General features: G+C 47.0%; 1 protein-coding gene across 1 annotated transcript in view; it reads right to left on the bottom strand.

Annotated features, from left to right (window-relative positions):
- Positions 1-21,644, bottom strand: part of TNN (tenascin N) — a 71,804-nt gene extending 50,160 nt beyond the window's left edge. Inside the window, exons 1-6 of the mRNA XM_065936923.1 lie at positions 21,574-21,644; positions 9,940-10,380; positions 8,101-8,475; positions 6,660-6,923; positions 2,133-2,318; positions 730-819 (exon numbers count right to left, since the gene is read on the bottom strand). Coding sequence (XP_065792995.1) covers positions 730-819; positions 2,133-2,318; positions 6,660-6,923; positions 8,101-8,475; positions 9,940-10,345 — 1,321 coding nt within the window. The 5' untranslated portion in view covers positions 10,346-10,380; positions 21,574-21,644. The remainder of the gene's footprint in view (positions 1-729; positions 820-2,132; positions 2,319-6,659; positions 6,924-8,100; positions 8,476-9,939; positions 10,381-21,573) is intronic.
- Between the last annotated feature and the right edge of the window lie 3,165 nt (positions 21,645-24,809).

The raw sequence follows: 24,809 nt of genomic DNA, 5'->3' as shown, positions 1-24,809 counted from the left end.
CTTCTTTGCTGGCTCCAAGGATTAGCCTTTACCCAGCAGCATCAAGCTCACAGCCTCCCAACGTGACTTGGCAGGAGCACAGAGCGGCTGACAATTCAATACGGGCTCAAGCACCATCTAAAAACTAAAAATTACATAGGACGTCTTGCACATCAAACTACCATGATTTCAAATTCTTTCCTGATTAATAAATTACAAACTTACTGTCAAATATTACTGATTCATAGCAACATTGGTCACATATTTTCTTAATCCACAGATGCTAAATCTAGTGCTACTCCCCTGCGAAAGTCTTTAATATCTCTTGACATTTTAAAGCAAACTCCCTGAGTGTGTTTGTCATGAAAAAACACCGAAATGACAAGAAAAAAGTTATAAATCACCTGTCTTGGGTACTGTGGAGCTGTGTGCCTAAGTCCAAGATAATAAATGCCTTGGAAAGAACCCAGTGATTGAAGTTATTAAAATAGGCAGAAAGGTGTTGGAAACAGCCTATCCCCTTGACTCCAAGATCCAGGTGGAGATTTTCAACAGCAAGAAAAATGTGAGATAGAAGAAGTTTGCTTCCCCTCTCCTGCCCCGCACCCCTCCCCCAGAGATGTCAGTACACAGACAGACTGGCTGTCTCTATGCACGGCAGTACAGAGTTTTATCCAAAGAGTTATCAGCCAAGAATATAGCAGAATGCAAGCAAGGGATGCATTCACCGTGCCTCCACGTGGTTCTTACCTGTCCTGCCATTGAGAAGAATCGGCTTGCCCTCGAGGTCTCCCCTCATGGGGATGACTGTGATCTTATATTCCGTCCCCGGCTGCAGACCTGGAAACAAGGAGTCAATGCCGGGTTGCGTAGGGGCTCTGGACCCTGGAGCCCCAGCACTGCTCTTCTGGGGATTCGGAAGGGCGAGGGGTGGGGCTGTGGGTCTCCCCTCAAGACTACATTCTACCTACATTCCTGCAGCTGAAGAGCTGCAGGACCAGTGGAACATGAGGCATCACTGAGGAGCTTACGGGCCAGAATGGACGAGAAGAATCTGATGAGGCTCTGGTTTCTTCCTTGGGCCATTAAGCACATATTTCCCAATTGTATTTATAGCCCCAATGTTTTTCTGCTCCCGACAATCATTTTCCCGCAAACATTTCTTTCCTTCCCATTGTAATAATTCACTTAACTTGTTCCTCTTTCTTTTCTTTTTCACCTTCACTTTACTTGGCATTTTCTGTTTCTTTTTTGTTCTTAACTTTTGTGGTTTCTCTGTAGCAGCCACCTGAATGCTTGTTCCTTATGGCACAAAACTTCAGACTTTGGTGACAAAATGCAGGCAAATGGTAGCATGTATGAGGCACACCCCACAAAACATTAAGAACCCCAAGATGACCGCTCAAGACAGAAATCAGAGGGTGGAGGGCAGGACAAAGTCCCAGAGGAGGACGTACCAAGGAGCTGGTAAGCCTCAGGGCCCCTCACTTGCACCAGCCCCTTCCAAGGCCATGTGGTTGGGCATTGATGCTTATGTGTTACTTTTCTTAAGAGGTCCTGAAAACTGTGCAAGCATCAGGTGCCACAAAACATTACCCAGCCCTGCGTGGCCCCATTGTGTTTGCAGCCATCTGATTTCCAATCTTCCAGTGTTTGCTCAGTCACCTGGGATGAGGAATGCCCCACTCCTGGCCACCTAGCTCAACTCCTTCCACATCCACATTATGGCATTGAACAAACCAACTCCAACCAATTTCTCAATGTCTCTCTCTCTCTCCCATGTCACATACACACACACACACATATACACACACTCAGTTCTTCCAAAAAGAAAGCCTGTCTACCTTCAAATCCCCTCTGAGACACAGAGGCTTCCAGAAGGTTAGCTGACTTGGAAGAACATTTCAGAGGTATAATCTGTTACCCAGGTGCTTCAAGATCCTGGAATCAGCCCTGGGATGCTGGAGCAGAGTCTTCAGGCCCCTCAGAGTGGGCTGACCTCTGTGAGCTTGGAGTCAGGGTTCAGGTGATTCTCAAGGCCTCAGAATCCTCTGCACACAGCTGAGAGCTGTAGCTGCTGGTCCCCAAGGCTCACACAGTCCCCACCTCAGCACCCACACCGAGCATCTCGCATCCGCAGTGCTGGCTCTTACCTGTGATGTCGTATTGGCTCTTGGGGTCACCGCTCTTGGGCACGGTGACCTCGGCCACCTCGTGCCCCGTCAGCGGGCCATATCGCAACTTGTAGTAATCCACCTCGGTCGGAGGGTTCTCCCATTCCACGTCAAGGGAGTTCTCCGTCTCGTCCGTCACCCAGGCAGTGCCAGGCACAGCAAGATCTAGTGCAGGGGTCAGGCAGGGCAAGAGAAAGCAGTGAAGACGAGGGCCCCCATCTGTAACAGGCTGCTGGCTACCAGGTCAGCTCCCATTCCTGACACTGAATGCAGGCTGCAGCCCCAGGACGTGTCCTTAAAATGTGTCCCAGAACTGCCAAAGCAGCATGTAACTGGTGGTTTTCACACTGTCCATGGAGGACACACTGTCTTCCAGGAAAACCTCTTCCCTATCCCAACCCATCAGATGCCAAGCAACCCTCCCCGTCCACGTTGCCATGGCCAAGCCCTGAACCTCAACTCTTGAGGCCAGCTGTCAACACACTCTGCTTTGGGGGAAAGTCACACTTCTCTGAACTGAACATTCACCGTTTAGCTCTTCAGAGACGAAGCCCCATGACAAAACTCTCAAGGCCCCTCCACGTAGAGTTTGGGAAATATATTTCAAATTTTCTGGAATGCAACACTGGTGATACAACCTGCTCCTTCCTCAGTCTCCCAAATTACAGTTGCTTCCCCTTCTCCCAAATTCTCCTGTAAGATTTACCCCAAGGCAAAAGTATAAAGTAGCAGAATTTTAACTTGGTTCTTTGAAGGATTCTTCCTGCACTTTCTACCATATTTTACCTGATACCTGATATCCTCAGATACCTGATACCTGATATCCTCAGCTGCTCTAACTATTGATCCTGTGAAGAAAGAAAGTTACTGTGCATACTTCTTCATGCTCTACTGGCTGAGTTGGTAAAGTATCTACCTGCAATTCAGGAGTTCAGTCGTTAAGTTGTGTCCAACTCTTTGAAACCCCATGGACTGTAGCCCATCAGGCTCCTCTGTCCATGGGATTTTCCAGGCAAGAATACTGGAGTGGATGGCCATTTCCTTCTCCAATGCAACGCAGGAGACTGGAGTTCAATCCCTGAGTCGGGAAGATCCCCTGGAGAAGGAAATGACAGCCACTCCAGTACTGCCACACGAAGTATTAATGGCTAAATGTTCACCCATCCACTCAGAAGAAAATGAAAATATGATGTCTATTACTAAGGAATGGTTTGCTGGTGTGGCTCTGTGGGAAGGACTTTTGGGTGCTGGTGTTAGAGAGGGGTCTGGGGTCTCTGGGAGTGATTTGAATTCCAATGGCCGCCTCCCAGGCCAGTGTCGTCTGGCCTGAAGTTTGGAACAGGAAAGACAAGCCCCAGACTCTCAGCCTCGCCCCCTTCCTCACCTCCTGTGCCTTGGTTCTGAAGGTGTTCCCACCAGATTGACTGACCCTTTGTCAAGGAAACAGAACAGAGAATTTGTGCATCAGTCAAGGGGCGAACTCTCAAGGCCTGTGGCTCTGAATGTTTCTGAATCTCTCTGTTATGGATATAGAGTTTCACGGAGCCTTTTCCCTGAAGCGCTCCCTCCCAAGCTCTGCCTTTCACCTGCGAGCCTCCAGGTTCTTCCCTCAAAGATGGCAGTTCCTTGAGGGAACAGGTCAAGAGGTGAATAATGAAAATGACTCGAGGGTTACAGAAGGGGCACGACATGGCTCACAAGTGAAAAAGCAGGAACTTCATGAAAAAGTGCAAGGTGAGCACGGGGATAAGTGCCTCTCAGGCTGAGGTCCCCCGGAGGAACAAACCAGAAAGGGTTTCACTTGAATTGGATTAGACGACTTTGCAGTCTTTGCAGTCCTCTTTGTAGGATTTTACAAGTCCCCAGGGCAAGAAGCCAGGAGTGGTTGCTGAGACTTTCAGAACAGATGTCTCTGCTCTTCATTGAGAGACTGTGAGCGCTGTCCTGGCCGAAGACAGGGGCAGTCAGACAAAAACAGAAAGAGAAAAAGCAGCAGGGCTGGGGGGGCGGGGGTGGCGAGTGGAGCCTGACTCTCAGGGGAGAGAGATGTTCTCCCGCTGAACATACGCAATTTCACAGGGACTTCCCTGGTGGCTCAGTGGGTAAGACTCTGTGCTCCCAATGCAGGGGCCCAGGTTCCATCCCTTGTCAGGAAACTAGATCCCACATGCATGCCACAGCAAAGATCCTCAGTGCCACAACCAAGACCAGGAGCAGCCTAAATAAATAAATACAATCTCACAGGACATCAGCAGCAGAAAGATCAAGATGAAACAAGACCATTCCAAGATCAGGTCTGCACACAGGCAAAACATGAACTGAACATTATCCAAATCACAAAAATGACTAAACATCCTCCCTCCTGACTAATATGAGTGACTATTCCCCTCCCTTTTTTTAAACCAATGACAGCTTTAGCCTCCCTCTAGTCTGCCCTCTTTCTAGATAAGATTCACTAAGATACCAATCACAGGATTATCCCCAGTTCATGACAGTATGCAATCGAAAGTAAATCCCTGCTTCCCTAACCCTTCTCTCAGATCACCTAACATAAGTCCAAATCCTACACCAGACCCCTCAAACACTGTCTTCCTGAGACACACATGGTCCCCCATTGTGTGAGTTCCCATGAGGCAACAATCAATAAACCCAACTTGTTCAACTACAGGGATGTTTTGAGAGGTCTTTGGCTAGAGGGCATTGACAATGGCAATCACAAACTGTCCTCCCAAAGAGGATAAGTCCTTCACGTTCTTTCAAGCACTGAGCTACTCCTACCCTTTTCTATTCTTACCACCAAAATGAACAGGCAGCCAGATATTTCTGCAAAGACACTGCATTCCCAAGGCCCATCTACCTGGATCTCCCTGGCCTTTCCTTGAGAGTTTAGGTGAAAATGGAGGCAGCTCATTTTTATCACACCTAGAATAGTGACTTTTTGTTTTTTTAAAGTCACTGAGTTGTGTCGGACTCTTTGCAACCCCATGGACTGTGAACTCTAGACTCCACGGAATTCTCCAGGCCAGAATACTGGAGTGGGTAGCCTTTCCCTTCTCCAGGGGATCTTCCCAACCCAGGGATCAAACCCAGGTCTCCCACATCGCAGGCAGATTCTTTACCAGTTGAGCCACAAGGGAAGCCCAGGACAGTGCCTGGCAATGTTCAGATAAATGTTCAATAAAGTATATTGAGAAAAGGAATGAATTTGAATCACTTGAACAGCTAGGTTTCTCTGAACCCTTGAAGATCTAGACTGTCTCAGGTACTTTCATAGGAATGAATAATTTCTAAAGAATAAGCAGTGATGCTTGTCCTTCCAAACATCTTGGTGCCGTGGAGACTCTGTCCCTCCAGATCCATCTGCCTTCCTGTTCTGTATCCCAGATTATGACCTCTATGAAATGTATTAGCTGGGTTCCCTGGCCCTCTGATTTCTGGTCATGTGCAGCCAGTGAGACTAGAAGACCAGAGCACAGGAGAGAGAGTTTAGGCAACTGTTCTCCTTCACTGCCTCCTGATGAGAACACAGTGGACTGCTTGGATTCCTCTACCAAAGGCACTTCATCAGGCAGCCATCTCCTAAAGCTCTTTCCAGGTCCCAGTACCGACTTCCATCCCCTGCCCCTTCAGACTGGGGTGGATCGCCACTGACACTAGTCCTGGAGTATTTCATCATCCAAATCCTATCTATACCTTTATAAATAACCTCTTCACTAAACTTTCTAAGCTACCCCGTTTGTTCCCTCTCTTTCCTGCTGAGATGAATTTAATTGACACAGGTGGCTTCAGCAGACCCCCAATCATACCAACTTGACCTTGTTCAGAGGCTCAGTGAGGGCGTGAGGATGCAGGTGTCCTCTCCATGGCTGCTTGGACATGGGTGCCAGGGCAACCAGAAAAGACTCTTGAGAGTCCCTTGGACAGCAAGGAGATCAAGTCAGTCAATCCTAAGGCAAATCAAGCCTGAATATTTGTTGGAAGGGCTGATGCTGAAGCTGAAGCTCCAATATTCTGATAGGAAAAGCCGCCTGATAGGAAAAGCTGACTCACTGGGAAAGACCCTGACACTGGGAAAGATTGAGGGCAGGAGAAGAGGACGACAGAGGATGAGATGGTTGGATGGCATCATCGATGCAACGGACAGGAATTTGAGCAAACTCTGGGAGATGGTGAAGGACAGGGAAGCCTGGTGTGCTGCAGTCCATGGGGCTACAAAGAGTCAGACTCAACTGAGCGACTGATGAATAACAATCTCAGGAAATAGAGAAGACCCTGTAATTCCCAATCCAGCAGGCTCCATCACTGGCTTGGAGGACCCAATAATCAAGGAGCAGAGAGAGGGGAATAAGAATGGGGACTTTTCTTCAGAACCTAGGATTGCAGCAGCTGTGTTTTTCAAACCCCAAACCAGAGCAATGGCCTGAGTAGTAGAAGGGTACTTGTGGGGAGAGTGGAAGAAGATGTATAGAGCAGGACCTCTCCGGGGAAACCTGGCTCCTTTCTCACCTGTGGTGGCCAGTAGATGCTGTGGGCTACTGGAAATCTCTTTCTTCACGTTGCGCAGGGTCACGATGTACTTGGTTCCAGGCAGCAAACCAAGGATCTCGTAGCTGTGCTGCTCCTTGGGCACTCTGATCTGCTTCACGGAGAGCTCCTTCCCCAGTGGGTAGTAGCTGAGAAGGTAGTGGTCCACCTGGCTGGTGGGCTCCCAGCTGACCAGCAGGGAATCCTCTGTGCTCTTGAGCAGCTGCAGTCCCTGGGGGGCAACCACTGCACACAGAACAGGAACGGGGGTGGAGAGAGTGAGGGGACAGGGGTGGGGATCCAGAGCCAAAACGTATTCCTTGAGCACCTACTTTCTATTGGGTTGGCCAAATCATAGTGTATGGAGAAACTCGAGTGAACTTTTTGGCCAATCCACTGCTTAATGCTATGATGGTGAGTGTGGAGGATACACAGCCTGAGTAAGGCACCACGGTGGACCCCCCCCCCCCAGAAGTTATTATCTGGTTAGGAGTTAATATTGACTCCCCCCCCATGTCTCCAGTGATGCTCCAAGTCTTAGTTCAAAACCATCCAACCTATGCCTTTAAAAGGAGTTAACATTAATCTTTACATGGTCCAGAGATGAGAAAGCAAGCTACAAAAAAGAGAGAGGGAGAGACAACCAACTGGAACCAAGATGGTGAATCTGACTTCCAACAGACCCTGAGTCTCACTCTACCCTGATTTTCTATAGTGGCATATTAAATGGCATGCCTACCAGCAGCATTGACTGGGACATTAGGAGTCCAAAAAATGATAAAAAGAGAGTGGCACCCCACTCCTTTGAAAAAGCACTGCTCCTTCTCAGGTAGTCTATTGCACACACCTCCCCAGCATTAACCTTACTCCTCCTTCCTTTGTTTTTACTCTTTAAAATTAAATCTCTCTTGCTAGCTGGGCCAGTTGATCTGTGCACTTCTTCCACCACTGAATAAAGCTTGTGCTGTAGGGATCTCAGCTTAAGTTCTGTTATTGGCAGCTAGAACTGCAACCGTTCCCCAGCCAGGCACAGAGCCTCAGCAGGGCCAGGGCCTGAGCAGGGTCTACAAGACTTCATTCAGTAGCACCTAGACACACACACACACACACACACACACACACACACACACACACACACACGATCACCTAAGACTGCTGGTCCTCAAATCAGTGGTATCAGCATCACCTTGGAACTTGTTAGAAATGCAACTTCTTGGGGCCCTACCTCAGACCTGCTGAATCAGAACCTCTGAGAGGGACCCAGGAATCTGTATTTTCACATGCTCTCCAGGGGATTCCGGTGTAGGCTAATAAAGGTGGGGTGCCCTACTTAGGACAAAATGTACGCTGATGGTTAAAGAGCGCCTGGACCATGGGGGCCGGGTCAGAAGAGAGGCGGGCCCAGGCGCATCTCCGCTCTCACCCTGGGCGCAGTCGAGGCCGGTGAAGCCCTCCTCGCAGTAACACTCCCCCGTGTCGCAGAAGCCGTGGCCGCTGCAGTCGCCGGGGCAGCGCCGCTCGCTGCAGTCCTCCGAGGTGAAGTCCTCGTGGCACTGGCAGACGCCTCGCACGCATGTGCCGTGCGCGCTGCAGTTCTCGGGGCAGGCGGGGTAGGCGCAATCGGCGCCCACGTAGGGCGGCTCGCACACGCAGCTGCCGTTCACGCAGCGCCCGTGGCTGCTGCAGGCGCCGGGGCAGGCGAGCCGCTCGCAGTCGGCGCCCTCCCAGCCATGCTCACAGTGGCATCTGCACGTGTCCAGGGAGAAGGTCCCGTGGCCACTGCAGTGGCGGCCCAAACCTGCCCGAGAGAGAGGGGAACAGTCAGCGGAGGCTTGGAGGGCTTGTGAATGGGGACTCTCCATCCCTGAGGACCCTGAAAGCAGCGGATTTCAGGATTCTGCAAGACTCCTTCTGTAGAGGGTAGGGTCTATAGGGAAGACTAGGAGCCTACCCTTTCCACCGTGGGTCAGACTCGAACCTGCGAAATCTATACTTTATGCCTGAAAAGTCACAGGGGCCACACTAACCTTTTCCTTTCCATCCTAAGCACTCCTGCGACTTCGCTCGGTTCCCCCACCACCTCCCGCAAAATGATGCTAATTATTTAGTACCTTTCTATGAAAGCGCCTTAAATGCTCCAACCTTAGTATAAGGTTATATACCACTTAGTATAAGTGGGCCAGCTTATACTAAGGGGCAGAGCTCCTGGGGTGGGAGGAGAGAGTTAGGCTGGGTGGGAGTTTGTCTTGATTGGAGGAGCTCGACCTAGCAAGTCTGAGTCCTTAGGAAATGAGCTGAAGTTGAAGCCTGAAAGGTGGACCTGCAGAAGCTATAAAACAGCCCAGTCTCATTATGGGGATGACAGATGGGAGAAGGGTTAACCAGGCTCCCTTCTCTAATCCCAGACAGCAAGAGGCAGTTGGAGGATGGGCCAGTCCTCCTGGTCTGCTCACCAGCCCCAGCTCCTGATTCCCAGAACACCCTCTTTCCTTCCTAAAAATGTTTGTCGTTCAGGCTGCTCAGGGGCAGCTTCATGCTCTTTAATTGCCATTTTATTCCCGCGCAGCGTCCTTCGTGTCTAGTTCTGCGTCTGGCCTATAGGAGGCGCTCTTAATGGTAGCAATTTCTTCTGGCATTAAATTGTATGCCGAAGTATCACCGGTTATTATTCTTTGGATAATAATATGGGAAGTTTATGCTGAAAAAAAAATGTGGTGATGGAGGTGCTCACTATTTGTAAAGTCAAATTGTAGTACTTTATTACTAACAAAAGAATTAACAGTCTGCTGAATAATGGGCCAAAAAATCTGTATATCATCTCTAGTTCTCAGAACTTAGACTAGCTGATAGAATTATTCTCAGCAGACAGTGAGGAAACTTAAGAAATTTGCCCAAAGTCACACACTAAAGAATGGCAGAACTGAGATTTGTACCCAATCCTGCCTAGCTCCAAGCCACCGACCTTCTTTCCTCTCCTACCTGTCGCTTTCTCTTATAAAGCGAAGGAGAGATTGGATCCGCAGATAAAACTGCGCCCAGAAGCATTCTCTTCTGGAAGCACTGACCCAAGAGTCCAGGCTCACTTTAAGAGTTGCTGGTCCCTCCCTGCTCAGGCTTGACGATAACCCCTAGAGCTAGTAACAGTGATGACATCCCCCTTAGAGAAAACCCAGAGTGAGAGGCAGGGTGCTCACGCGCCTGGTAGAACACCTGAAGGTGCTCATTCAGTGTTTGTTGAATGGTTATCAGGTAGTGTGCTCACCAGCTGCTCCCGGGCAGCAGCGCTCAGCGCTGCACCGCTCCTTCACCTCCGCCATCTCCTCCTCCAGCTTCTTCACCCGGGCCAGGAGGTCCCGCACGCTCCCTGCCAGCTCACAGTCCTTCTGTGGCGTCTGCAGGCGGATGTTGTGCCTGAAGATGATATTCTGTTCCTCGACCTCCTCTGGGGCCAGGAGCGAGGTTCCATCACCACGAAGGGGCTGGGGGTCAGCCTCCACCTGGACCAAGGCGGACTTGGGCACGTCGATCTTGTAGGTGTGGCTGACAGTGACCTGTTGCTCCTTCTCGCTGCATCCAGAAGACTCGAGAGTGGCTGGGGCCGAGGTCGCCAAGAGCACAGAGCCCAACAGGAGCCCCAGGGGGAAGCAGAACCTCCCCTGGAGACCCATCCTTGGGGAGACGGGAAACTGATGTTCCTGGAAGCCTGCATTCAGAAGAACATGCAAAAGAAAGCCAGGGATATCTGCTGATGGAAATTGGCTTTTTAAATGGTTTCTAAGGGTCCACGGGAAGCTGAGAAACCAGCAGAAAGATTTCATCCTCTATCTCCTGAGGGCTCGAATTAGATTATTTTTTTTTTTGTTCCTTCTTCACACATTGCACATTCCTGCCTCCTGCTTTGCTGACACTGTTCCTACTCCCTGGGAGGCCCTCCTCTTCATTTCTAATTCTGTATTTCACCTGCACTTTAGTAATAACAAGAAAGACTTCTTGTAGTCAGGGCATACTTTGTGCCAAGCTTTGCTCGCCCTAATCCATCCTGACAACACTAACAATTGTAGCTGTACGTGGAGCACAAGTTGTGTGCCAGGCACTGTTCTAAACATTCTACATTTATTATTTCATTCAATCGTCACAACAATTCTTCATGGAATATATGGTTATCCCCATTTTAGAGATAGGGAAACTGAGCCATAGCTACCTCAGATGATTTGCCCACAGGCACACATGGCTGAGAGTGGCAGAATGTGAACCCGAGAAATCTGACACCAGAGTCTGTTCTGGTACCACGACATCATGCTGCCTCGTGAAGATGAGGAGGCAGAGGCTCATGGGATAGAGTGTGTTGACCTGGGTACCACAGCCCCCCAGGCCAGTGTCCCACTCACCACCTCTGCCCACAAACGAGCAAAAGAGCAGAATTTCTAATCAAAAATAACTTCCCCACAAAGTCTTCTGTCACACCCCCTCCCTCACCTCAGCTGGAAATTAGCTCTCCTCCTGCTGAGGATTCAGAGCAGTGTATGGGTCCCTCAGAGCATCTCTTAGCAGTGATTCTTGTCTTGTAATTACTCTTGGATGCAACTTGTGTCCACACAAGACCATAAGCCTTTTAAGGTCAGGACCCAAAGCCAAGTCCTCTCGGGGACCGCCCCCAAGACAGGAGCACAGAGCCCCGTGTGCTGAGGGTTTCAGTCAGCCTCCAACTCCTCTGGTGCTCAGGTGGTTAGTAAGTCCTGGACCAGAGCTGGCTGTCATGTTCCACCACCTCTGCCGCCCACAGACGGTGTAGACCTCTGGCACCATCTGTGCTCAGGAGGACCCCATCTCTCCTGGGGCCCCTGGCCCCCATCTGGGATGGCACATTCTTGATCACTAACAAGCTGAGTCAGGGCAGATGCCAGGGACCTGGTTTGCACCTCACATTGACTTGCAGGTACTGTCACCAACCAGTATGTCTGTCAGTCAAGCTGTCATCCAGAAACCAGTCTGCAGAGCTGCCTCCTGACAATGGACTCCTGTGACCAACTCGAGACTCACAAGCATTTGTACTAGAAACTGGAGAAGTCGGGAAGCCTAGTCCTTTCCCGGGCTGTGTCCCAGGCAAGCTCAGGGTCTCCCTCTCTGCGTGTGAGGCAGCTCCTACGTACTGAAAGGACAAATGGGGCAGGTCCTAGGTGTCTACCCCTGCGAGTTCAGTTCAGTCGCTCAGTCACGTCTGACTCTGCGACCCTATGGACTGCAGCACGCCAGGCTTCCTTGCCCATCACCAACTGAACTTTAGCCTCCTCGGTTGTCAAGTGGGAATAGCAGGGGCTGCTTGACTGCATTGTGTGTGGAAGGCACTCAGCACCATGCCAGGCACGTGTGTGCATGCTCAGTCACGTCAGCTGTGTCTGACTCTTCGTGACCCTACTGAGAGAGCCAATTCCTAGGTAGGCTGATAAGAAGTCTGGGGGTCCCCAAGGAGGAGAAAGGGGTCTGGAGTTCTCAAGGAGAAAAGGACAAACTTTTTCTTTAAGCGCAGAACTGATGATTGAACAACAAAACAACTCATCTTGCTCAAGGATATGCTTTTCCTTAAATTCTGTATATAACAATGTATCCTGCTTCAGGACCTGTGTCTCCTTCTTGAGAACCTTCTGGCAAATCCTGTCCTCTTAAAATGTATATTGTGGGAGTGGGTCTAGTAAGACCTTTGCAACGTTGTGACATTCTTTTGATTTATTGTAATAACCAATTAAAAAGTACATCGCTCACTTGCTAAGACTAGCAAGTGGGCACTCTCTGTCTCCCTTCTGAGGTCTGTGTCAGAAGCTTTCTCTGCCCCTTTTTATACTTTAATAAAACTCTGCTACACAAAAGTTCTTGAGTGATCAAGCCTGGTCCTTGGTCCCGAAGCTAAATCTTCTTCAGAGATCATGAATCCGACATCATTCACCATAAGCTATCACTATGGACTGTAGCCCACCAGGCTCCCCTGTCCATAAGGTTTCCCAGGCAAGAATACTGGAGTGGGTTGCCATTCCCTCCTCCAGGGAGTCTTCCAGACTTAGAGACTGAACCCATGTCTCCTGGGTAGCAGGGGGATTCTTTACCCACTGAGCCACCTGAAAGCCCTGCCAAGCACATAGTAAGGCCTCAGTAATTATTTTGAGGTTTTATTTTTAATCAGCTACTCAGTATGACTTCCTTTTTTCTCATCTCTTTTATTTGGAAGGGTGACATTGAAAAGAATATGCAACATAAATTGAATAGTTCTAATGAACAATTATGGGCTTCCCAGTGGCTCAGTGGTAAAGAATCCACCTGCCAATGCAGGAGACCCAGGTTTGATCCCTGGGTTGGGAAGATCTCCTGGAGGAGGAAACGGCAACCCACTCCAGTATTCTTTCCTGGAGAATACTATGGACAGAGGAGTCTGACAGGCTACAGTCCTTGTGGTTGCATAGAGTCAGACATGAGTTAGTGACTGAACACACACACACAATGAACTGTTTTAAAGGCAATAGTCATGGAACCACCATCCAAATTAAGAACTAGAATACTGTGGACCTGGAAGATATTACCTTAGTGAATGTCAAACAGGGAAAAATCAGTACTCTACTTTTTCACTAATATGTGCAATCTTAAAAATAAATGAATAAATAAAAGAGAAACAGACTCACAGATAGAGAGAGAAAATTAGTGGTTATCAAAGAGGAATGAGGTGGGGGAGAGCAAATGAAGTGGATTAAGAGGTACATACTACTGGGTATAAAATAAATGTTACAAGGATATAAGGTAGAGCAGAGAAAATACAGTCACTATTTTATAACTTTGTATGAGGTGTAACCTATGAAATATAAAATTACTACATTGTACACCTGAAACTAATGTAATACTGTTGTCAATTAAAAAATTTTTTAAAGAACTAGAATACTGCTAGTGAAAGTGAAAGTGTTAGTCACTCAGTTGTCTCCAACTCTTTGTAACCCCATGGACTGTAGCCTGCCAGGCTCCTCTGTCCATGGGATTCTCCAGGCAACAATACTGGAATGGGTTGCCATTTCCTTATTCAGGGGATCTTCCTGATCCAGGGATCGAACCCAGGTCTCCCACATTGCAGGCAGATTCTTTACTGTCTGAGCCTCCAGGGAAGCCCTGAGCCACTAGGGAAGCTGCTAGAATCCTAGACACCCCCATGTGTCCTATCTGATGCTGCCTCTCCTCCACATCAGTAGATGAAATCAGCAGAACGCCATCAAGAGAATTGACCTGGACAGACTATTTCTGGGCAGAAGAAAGGGAAACTCCCTAGTCATTAAGCCAAATTCTAGTACTGTGTAAAATCTTTAATTCTTAATAGTCACCATTTATTTCGTATCAGAAAGTGGAGGAAATAAATGCTGAAGGATCCTAGCAGAATTGTTATTTAAAAAATAATATTACAGCATTAAATGTTATTTGTCAAGTTGCTGCTACATGCAAGGCACTGACCAGATGCATTAATCCTCATGTAAGATTGGTGTTGTTCTCCTTACCCTGGGTGAAGAACCAAGTGTTGAGAGTCAGCTCACTTACCAGGAGCTGCTCAACGAGTAGGCAGCACAGACAGGATTCTCATTTTGGTGCATCTGATTGCAAGCCTGTGCTTGTTCTTCACTGATGCGACAAATAATGGGTAAGTGCAGTATACAACATTTCTATGCAATCCCCTCCTTTGGACAAATATCCTATATGTTGTACCCAAAGGTTGTACCACCATTGTGAACTAATCAGAACAGCCCCAAAGGAAAGCTCTTCTTCATGTTACCTCTTTGCTACACTCACTCCATCTTGGCTCTTTCTATTAATATTATCCAAAGCATATATCATTAATAATAGTAATAGCACACCTCTTCTGAGCACTTACTGCATTCCAGGAACTGGACCCAACAGCTTGCAGAGGTAATGGAATGGTCAGTAAGACATTTCTTGTCGTCAACTGATTTAGACAGTTGGTTAATAAGTCCCCCCACATTTTGGAGAAAGCTGTTCTTCTGGAGGGTTTCTGGGGATGGGGAATTTGGGGTGAATAAGAGGTGAATACAGTGCCTGCCCCTTGCCTGGGGGAATTCAGAGATGGGAGTTTGCCTGGAACAGGCTGCATAGCAGACACTGGAGGGAAGCCACAGTGGAAGGGCTTGCCCCAAGAGTTTGGGGAGACAAGGTATATAAGTCCTTCCATAGGTGAAGTTCATGCCACAAAAAATGAGGCAGTGGGGGCCAGAGTTGAGATGCACCCCCCCCAGCTCACTCCAGGGGGCGAACTACCAGAGGAAGTGCTCAGAGGGTAGAATGGGGATGGTCTGAAGAAAAGAGGGGGCAGGTGGAACCAGCTCTGGGAGCAGCTGCCTTAACAAGGCGTCTGATAACCAGAGGGAGCTATAACAGCCCTTGCTTAATGAAATGCCTTTTCCCTTCTCTTCTGACCCCCCACCCTGGCTCAGTGACCAATGTGCCAGTTGGAGTGGGGGAGATGCAAGAAGGAAAGCAACTTACCAGGCCAACCGTGACCCCCACCCCGGCCCCACCCACTCACTCATCTTTGGATTCCAACATCACCCAAAACTGAGTGAAAAGAATAGATGCAGCTTGGGTGGGAGGTCGAGACTCTGATATGGGAATGGACCTGCCTTTCACAAAAGGGGTTCTCTTCCAACCCCCAAAGTGACCAGCAGAGCCCTGGAATCTGCTGGAGAGCTTTGTCAGAAGATGGAGAAGGTGAGGAGCACCAGTAGAGTGACTTGGAAGGTAGGTATAGGATAAAAATGACCGTATTTCATCGTTACTGTCTTCCAAAGTTCAGTTGCATGATAAATCAGTCACACACACATTCTCTGCTTACTTTCCTAGGATGAGGCTCACAGGCAACAAGCAATGTGCCCCTGATTGTGCAAGGAGACTGCAAGATCATAGATTGGAACCCAGGTGCAGTGTCCTCTAACTGAGCCACTAACTCCTGGGCACTCTGCCATCACCAGTTACCACACAGATGGATCTGAAAAAGCACTTTCTAGGTATGGGCTGCACACAAGTTTCCACTGTCAAATCTCCGCTTCCCGGGCAACAACAGAGCTAAAAAGGCAGGCTTCAGACCTCTCTGCCCACTGCTGTTATCCAACGCCCTCCCCCCAACCCCCAGCCCATGGCTTGCTATTCTCCAAAATATAAATGAAGTGCAGATGGTTTTCTGAAGTTCTGAACAAATGCAAAGCAATCCATGGACTCGTCATAAACCACAGCAGGACTGGGCATAGCCCAGCCTCACGGTGTTTGTCTTTGAAGCCTGGAATAGGAGAAACCCCAGAAGCCCTTGTAGGAGTGTTCACTGTCACCCATCCCTCTGAGTTGTAGCAAGATGTCCTCGCTAATTACAGCCTCTTGGATGCCACACATTGAGGTCAGATTTTCCTAGCAAGGGTATTTCTCGAAAGATGATGAGAATAGGGGAGTCCTCAACCTAGCTCTTCTGTCAAGGGTAGGGGGTGGGAGGAGATGCCTTCTGGCTCTCTCTCCCACACGTGGCAAGAGGCTCAGGGGAAGAGAGGGATGACTTCACCCACTCTTTTATGAACGGTGACCACAGACAGAGCTCTGTGAGGATGGGGAGGAGACAGGGAGGGCAGTACACGTCACCCAGGAAAATGCAGGGCAAGTTTCTGAATGGGGATGATTATCCTGTTGAGGAACCGTTTTCCGTGGAGAGAAGAGTAACTGCCGTAGGAATATGTTGGCAAAGGGTATAGGAGGGCCGGCAAAACGCACACAGGAAACCAGGCATCCTGGAGAATCAGTTTCATTGATTGACGTGCGTGCAGCGCATGCTAAGTCGCTTCAATCATGTCCAACTCTTTGCAAATCAATGGACTGTAGCCCGCCAGGCTCCTCTGTCCACAGGGATTCTCCAGGCAAGAATACTGGAGTGAGTGACTCTGGGGGAAATGTTTCCCAGCCCAAGGATTGAACCCGAGTCTCTTGCATCTCCTGCATTGGCAGGCAGGTTTGTTACCACTAGTACCACTTGGGAAACCCCTCAATGACTGAACCTTTATTTAATTTTGACTTCAGGAGGGGCAGTGGGTGATGGGGAGAAATAGGAGCAGTGTGCATTAAAACTCAGGACAAATGCTGCCTCCTATTGCTGTTCTGAGAAAGGCTCTTTGAGGTGTATCCTGCTAACCATGAACTGGATGGATGGTCCCCCTAGTTCGGCCCTGAGGCTGAGCTGATGTCACTGGGCTCTACACTTATGCTTTATTTCATTCTCTTTTGGCAGGCACATCTACCCCTGTGGCTTTCATTTCCAACTAAACACTGAGAGCTCCCCAATCTGTATGTGAGTTCCTATCCCAGACATCCCTGTAAGCTCAGGGATGACAGTGGCCATGACTGTGTTAAAGCTCTCCATACTCACAGCCTTACAGCACAATCCTGGCCAAAGTAATATTTTGTGTAAATAAAGAATAGCCACTGGGTTTTTGTTGGTGTGTTTTTGCTTGTGTGTTTATTAGATGATGGGTACTGTGCCACACGCTTAATAATGAGACAGCAGTCTCATTTAATCCTCAAAATCCTGGGTGTCAATTGATGTCATTCTTTGTTACAGGTGCTCAGAGAGGTTAAGTAAGTTGCCTAAGGACACACAGCTAAGAAGAAGCAAGTGTATTAGTTGCTCAGTCGTGTCTTACTCTTTAGCGACGCCATGCACTGTAGCCCACCAGGCTCCTCTGTCCATGGGATTTCCCAGGCAAGAAGACTGAAGTGGGTTGCCATTTCATTCTCCAGGGAATCTTCCCAACCCAGGAATTGAACCGAGGTCTTCTGCATTGTACATGGATTCTTTACCATCTGAGCTATGGAATATATATCCCAAACTGGGATCAAGACCAGGTCTGTCCACTCCCCATAACCATGTTCTTCATTTCTCTGCTATAATTATTGCATCAAATGGGAAAAAATCCAATAAGATTACAACATGTGAAAAAGAGACCAAATGTCCACCTTCCTGAAATGTTTAAGAGAGGGATCCTCCAAAATAAAGGAAGCCCAAGGCATACTGAGTGCTCAGTTAAACACAAACTTTTTCTGAGCAGTACCACGGATAAACCCCTGGAAAGATAAATTATTGTTTGTCCCATAAAGAGGTTAAATTCTGGTCAGTTATCTTGAGAGGCTGGAAAGCTCTCTTCCTAGGAAACACAGAGCAGACCAAGACATCTGTCTGTAGGGGTAATTACCAACCAAGTCTTTGGCCAGAGGAGAAGGATGGACTATGATCCCAGATGGTCCTCTCCAGTCCTAGGGCTGGTGGTCTTTATGTCACTTCATTTTCTCCAAAGAAGGGCAGGAATAAAATATACTACTTACATCAAAGAGAGTAACAGCCAATTTCTTAGCTACCATTACGCATCTATTTAAATTTAGGGCTTTCTCTGGTTCCCTTATTACCTCATCTTGCCCTTACAGTTAACCACAGCAAATAAGAGCACTGCTTTGGGTTTTAGAAAAACTGTAATATCTTGGGTTTCAGGGTGGAATCACTTTAAAAGATATTCTGTCCCCAAATGAAAGGGTGAACATCACTGAGCTAGGAAGGAAAGTGAAGGAGGTGGGTAGCTAGGGATATGGTGATGTCACAAATGTTCCCTGGAAAATTTACTCCTCCCCCAAACTCCCCCTGGCATATTCACCAGTGATGTACATTCTGCACCCTGAGTGACTCCAGGGTCTTTTAACTCAAATACAGTCTAGGAGAGCAAGTTCTTATGCAACTGAGTACTTGCCATGGCTCAACTCGCCCTGGCCTGGAAATCTTACGTAAACAGTTTCACCTCTGTGTCTTTTTCTCCTACAGGTTGCAAATACCTATGATACACAAGACCTTCGCTGGTGGCTCAATCATAAAGAATTCTCCTGCCAAAGCAGGAGAAGTGGATTCACTCCCTGGGTCAGGAAGATTCCCTAGAGAGGAAAATGACAAGACACTTCAGTATTCTTGCCTGGGAAATCCCATGGACAGAGGAGCCTGGTGGACTGTGATCCACGGGGTTGCAAAAGTGTCGGACATGACTTAGTGACTAAACAACAACAACAAATGATGCACAAGGTCATACTGTTTCTGTCTGGGTCACTCTTTAGACAAACCAAGTATATATGGGCACTTTCATTTCTAGTCTTTGTGACACTGAACTCTGCACAGGTGTTCTCTATAGGACATGAGTCAGCAAGTTGTGAGTGAGGATGAAAAATTGATTTTATGTGATAAGGCTTAATATGGTCACATTTCAGACCTCAGTTCCCCCAACTCAACCACTCTGCTAGCCCAGTGGAATACACCTAGTGAGTGGCCAAGAAATCCTTGTGAAGACCTCACACTGCCATGCAATACCCCTTCTCACAAAGAACTCTATCAAGTCTGCCCATGTGCTATAGGCTGGTAAAGATAAAGGATGGCATTCCTGACCGAGCCTCAGCACTCAATCACTTTTTCTTGGATTGCTCATGTGATTGTTTTGTTCTATCTCCTGAATCTCTCTTTAACATTTTTTTTATTTGATTGCATCAGGTCTTAGGGCACTCAAGATATTCATTGCATCATAAATCTTTCACTGTGGTGCATAGGCTCAGTAGTTGTGGCACACAGACTTAGTTGCCCCAAGGCATGTGGAATCTCAGTTCCCTGACCAGGGATTGAACCAATGTCGTGTGCATTACAAGGCAGATTCTTAAACTCTGGACCACCAAGGAAGTCTCTATCAACTGAATCTTAATCCACCTTGCAAAGGCTCACATGGGTGATGAGAAAGTGGCTACCATTTTCTAAGCACTTATTATGTGCCAGCCTCTATACTAAGAATGTTTAGAAGCTTGAGCAAAGATATTTATTTATCCCCCAGGAAGGTCACACACACACACACACAAAGTCCTTCATTTTGCTTTCAAGGGAATGCACAGGCTCATGCATGAGGAGAAGACAAAATGGGCACAAGAGCAAAAATTCAGAGACCTCGAACCACATCAAACCAAGCACCCAGGATTCAGAATGACTAAATATTACCTTATACAAAATTAACCTTATTCCCTGTGGTCCTGAGGGGTGTCTGATGAGAAACTATACTTGCAGCTGGATGACAATGAAAAGAGGCACATTATTAAAAAGTTGCAATTCCTTTCTTTAGTTTAGCATGTGGTTTTCCACATATTGAAATAACTTGAAAGCTCCAGCCTTCTGTCAAAGAGGAGAGGCTTTTCCTTGTTAATTCCGAGGACTTGCACTGCTCCACCCACATTCACTGGATGTCTTTGAGACCAACAGCACATATTCAGATGGTGGCTGGTTGACATTAACAGTGAGTCTACTGTGCTGAAACCCAGCAAAGCCCCTGAGATCTCAGCTTCATCAGCTCACATTCTGGTCACTCCAGATACTGCTACAGAACCTCAACCATGATCTCATGTCTGTATCCAGAGCTTATAGGAGCCAAGGCTCTGGAATGAGCACTGGGTGGACACGAGTTTCCACTGGGTCTGGGCACGATTTCCTCTGGCATCTTCTTGGGAACAGACCTCAGTCTACCCTTCATTTCAAACCACAGACGAGGACTGGGATGGAAACCAGAAGCCACAAGATGATTTCAAGTCATGCTGTCCTATTTTCTCTCTTCCAGGAGTCAACTGCAGCCCACAAACTTGGGGACATAGCAGGATTCAGAATTGCATGAAAGAATGTCAGGTGGGTTTTTCCCTCCTCCCTGGGAAAATAATACTGATGCTAGTATACTCTTTATTCCTTCCTAAGTTCCTTCTCCTAACACTCTCACCTTGATTCTGAGTCTCCAACAAATGCCCAAATGCCAAAAATCACTGATTTTTTTCCATGTAGACTCCGTGCTCAGCCAGCCGCCAATCTATAGTCTTGGCTGAGCAGGTGTCACCCGATACCTTAGTAATACTTCAACTTCTCCAAGAACCAGTGGACTTTGGGCACTGTGGTTAACCTATGTCCAGATTTGGGCGATTTCTCATTTTTATGTTAGGACTTGTTCTTTTCTTAATGCTTATATAGGCAACTCAGTTTTGTGCTTTTAAGTGATTGTTCTCACTCATTCTTTCTCTCTCCTTCTCCTAGCTCTCTCCCAAACATAAAAAAAGATAAATAGATACATAAATGAAAACATCTCCAAAAACTAACCCACCATATTATTCCTTGAACGGTTTCAAAATGTTTCCTTTGTGGCATTATGAGGGTAATAGCATGAAGCTTTTGAGAAAAGACATTGTCCTCTTACAATAAGAATCAAAACAGATCAAAATAAATATTTGAGTAAACTTCAAAGCTCTCCAAGTTTATTCACAAATATCATCTTTACTGGAATATACAAAATCCAGAAAAGAAAAAGTTATAATAGTTTCCTGGTCACAACTAAAACGAAAGCTCCATTTTAGAATTTTTAAAAGTGAGATATAGCAGATAAATAACAAAAACAGAGAAGTCTTTGCTATTGTAAAGCCAGCAAAAAAATAGAGATGAGAACATGCTAGACTTGAAAGAAACATTTAATATAAAAATCTATTATTCCATGTGGAAATTTCCCTACAATACAGACTGCATCTGGCCAGGTAAGAAGATTGTGCTTAGCTCAGTTGGGGAATCAAGTATACTATTGGTTAGGGACATGTTACTCAGGTCCTGGGAAATATTATTAAGAAATAGTATTTCCTAATTGGAAATAAATATCACTTCATGGAGTTAACAGGAGACTAATTACTCTGCCTGGATATTTGGGATCGGGAAGTGAAGCCCGTGAGTTTATCCGCACCTGGCCACCATCCTCCCCCCACAGGTAGAATCTTCAGAGATTGGTGCTCTTACCTTGGAGGCTGTTGGGTACCACTTCCAATACTTCTGCTACCTGGAAGCCTGGCCTCTGCGGCTGCAGACCTTGGTGCTTGTCTATCCCTCGTTGTCTAATTCCCTCAGCTGTCCTCTCTGGGTTTAAATCCCATCCAGGCCAGGGGAGGAGCCAAGAGGGACTCTGGGGTGTTCCCCTCTCTTCCCAGCAAAAATTCAGTTAAGAGATAATGAACAACTCTTTCTTACTCTAAGTAGGAAAGGAAAAAATATATTCGAAATTTCCCCCCTTTGTTTTTACTTCAGTTACACAGCAGCTAAAAATACTGGAGGCTGTTTCCATTTAAGTAGGTCCAGAATAAGGTTATTAAAAGACCTCCTGGCCAAGAGCAGGGTCTCAGGGTTTGAAAGTGTGTTCAGCAAGTCTCTCTTTTTTGGCTGTTTCAGGCACTCTGGGATTTATTGCCTACCATTTTTAAAATAGGAAAAGACCTCAAGCATAGAAAGAAGGGAGCGGAGACCTCAGGGACAGAGCCTCTGTGTCTCCCTCCCCCTCTCCCTCCATCAGCTCACAGCTGGGAGTGGTGGGCTTCTGAGGACACCTGAGAGCAATAGCAGACCCCGAGGGTCTATTTCACAGCCCATTCTGACTCCCAGCCCTTCCCAGAGGCCTCCCACTCACCAGCACAGAAGACCCCTGTCACCAGGAAGGCACAGGGGTACCCTTTCATCTACCCTTCCCCTTTTGCCATCGGATGGCCAGGCCTTTACCCTTTCTATGAACCAGCTGTTCCAATAGGTCACAGCCCCACCCTCCACCCCTCTCCTGCCCTGCTTGAGGTGGATTCTGGAGCACAGATCTACAACACAATGGAACGAGCCCACAAGTTTTAGTTCAGCTCCGTAGTCATCAAGTGTTGTTGGAGAGAGAGCAGGAGAAGGAAGAGGACAGAAGAGATGTGAGATCAAGGAGCTGCTCCCGGAAGTGTGAAGGTGCGTCCAGAGGCAGATTGAGCGTATCTGAAGCTTATGTCTGCTACTGGCAGATGAACTTTGACTTAACCTCTTCCTGCCTCTGCTTATTTATCTCTAAAATGAATAATGTGATTATGGTGAAGATTAAATGAGTTGATACATGTAAAGAATTTTGACTAATCCCAGGGACACAATGATGGTTCAATAACTGTTAGCTTCAGGGGAGGGGGAAGGGATAAATTAGGAATTTGTGATTAACAGATACATGCAACTATTTGTAAAATAGATAAATAACAAGGACCTACTACATAGCACAGGAACTGTATTCAAAATCTTGTAATAACATATAATGAAAAAGAACCTAAAAAACAATATGCATATCTGTGTGTGTGTGTGTGTGTGTAGTTTTGACTAGCCTGAAGAGTGAGGAAAAACAATCAAAGGAGAGGAGTCAGGTCCCACATGGGATCAACGCTGCACAAAGAGAAGGAAACTGTCATAAGATGTAAGACACAGAGCAATGGAGTTCAGAGGAAACAAGAATCCAGAACCAGGTCTAAGACCCTAACCACAAGCCAAAAGCACTTTCACCCTGTCCGTGATAGGATGGACAGAATCAGTCATGAGAACAGGGGTGGGGTTTCCCACAGGTTGTCAGATGGGGGTTGGAGCTGATTTCATTTAACTCTCTAAGAAAGGTGACTTTAGTTCGCACTCAAGTTATAGGATTTCTTCTCAGTAGCCCTCATTTCAAGATCCATAATGCTGGTTGACTTCTCTGTGTGTTTATGCGGAGGCTCCTTAATTTCAATATGAGCTCCTGGAGAATAAGGACTTAGTTTTCTTCTTTTCCCCTCACTACCTATGGTACTGCCAAGTATATAATGCATTACCTTAAATTTTCCAGCATGACAGATATATTCCTCGAGATGCCCAAGGACAAAGCAAATTCCTCAAACCTATTCAGGCCTAATGAATGGTGGAAGGCACTCTTTTGTCTGCCTCCCCAACAGCCTTGCCCTTCCTCTTGCCCATGAGAACCCCAATTTTACTTAAATAGCCACTTGCCTTCTCCTGATCTTGGGCTTCAGGGGTGTATAGGCCCATTCCATGCTGGTGGGTTCTTATTTATCTAAACTTACTAGGGTAATCCCACGGTCCTTATTACTGACTGATTCAGACAAGAACATGCAATGCTTTAGGGATCAGTGAGTTGTAAGGAGAGGCTACTGATGGGACTTCAAGGAAAGGTCCTAACTAAAAATAAATAAATAAATGACCCAGAGAGGAGACACACATTGTCACATCTTTATATAAAGCCTGAGACTGTGCTGTGCCAGACACTTTGCAACCAAGTGTAAAGAGTCTTAGCCAAAGACAAAGCAAATCTATCAGGGATGGCCAAACAGAAAGATGGCAGGAATCTGGGTTTTTTAATGACATAGCTGCTGAATTAATTGCCCCTCAAGTTTTTCTTTAGGCCTCCCAGGTGGTTCAGTGGGTAAAGAATCCAATTGCCAATGCAAGAGATTCAAGAGACACTGGTTCAGTCCCTGAGTCTGGAAGCCCCCTGGAGAAGGAAATGACAACCCACTCTAGTATTCTTGCCTGGAAAATCCCATGGACAGAGAAGCCTGGGGACTATAGTCTGTGGGGTTGGAAAGAGCCAGATGCAACTTAGCATGCAAGTTTTCTACTTCAGCACTTTCTTGAGTCAGGATTTTGCTTCTTAGAACTGAGAGCATTCCACAGGATTCTACACTGCTCTGTTAATTTCTTGATAGAAAAGTGATTTCTTGACATCCCACTAAGAACATAAAGAGAGAGATATAGAAAATCCTAGGAAGAAATCATCACAGCCAGGGACAGGCCATAACTTAGAGACAGATAAGTCAGTTTCCAAAGCTTTCTGTTCCTTGAGCAGCACTGCATGTCCTTCAGATTGGGACTCCATTGCAGATTTTAAATTCTTTTTTTTTCTCTAATATTTTAAAATCTCTATTAGGACTTCCCTTGTGGTTCAGCTGGTAAAGAATCCGCCTACAATGTTTGATCACTGGGTTGGGAAGACCCCCTGGAGAAGGGAAAGGCTACCCACTCCTTGGCTTGGAGAATTTCATGGACTGTATAGACCATAGAGTCACAAAGAGTCAGATGTGACTGAGTGACTTTCACTTCACACCATATATTTAAATTTATGGACCACAGCCTTGTCTAACTCAATGAAATTATGAACCACGCCTTGTAGGGCCTCCCAAGACACACAGGTCATGGTGGAGAGT

This window comes from Muntiacus reevesi, chromosome 5 (assembly GCF_963930625.1).
Source record: "Muntiacus reevesi chromosome 5, mMunRee1.1, whole genome shotgun sequence".
NCBI classification, from domain to species: Eukaryota; Metazoa; Chordata; class Mammalia; order Artiodactyla; family Cervidae; genus Muntiacus; species Muntiacus reevesi.
This window is presented reverse-complemented; position numbering and strand designations above follow the sequence as displayed.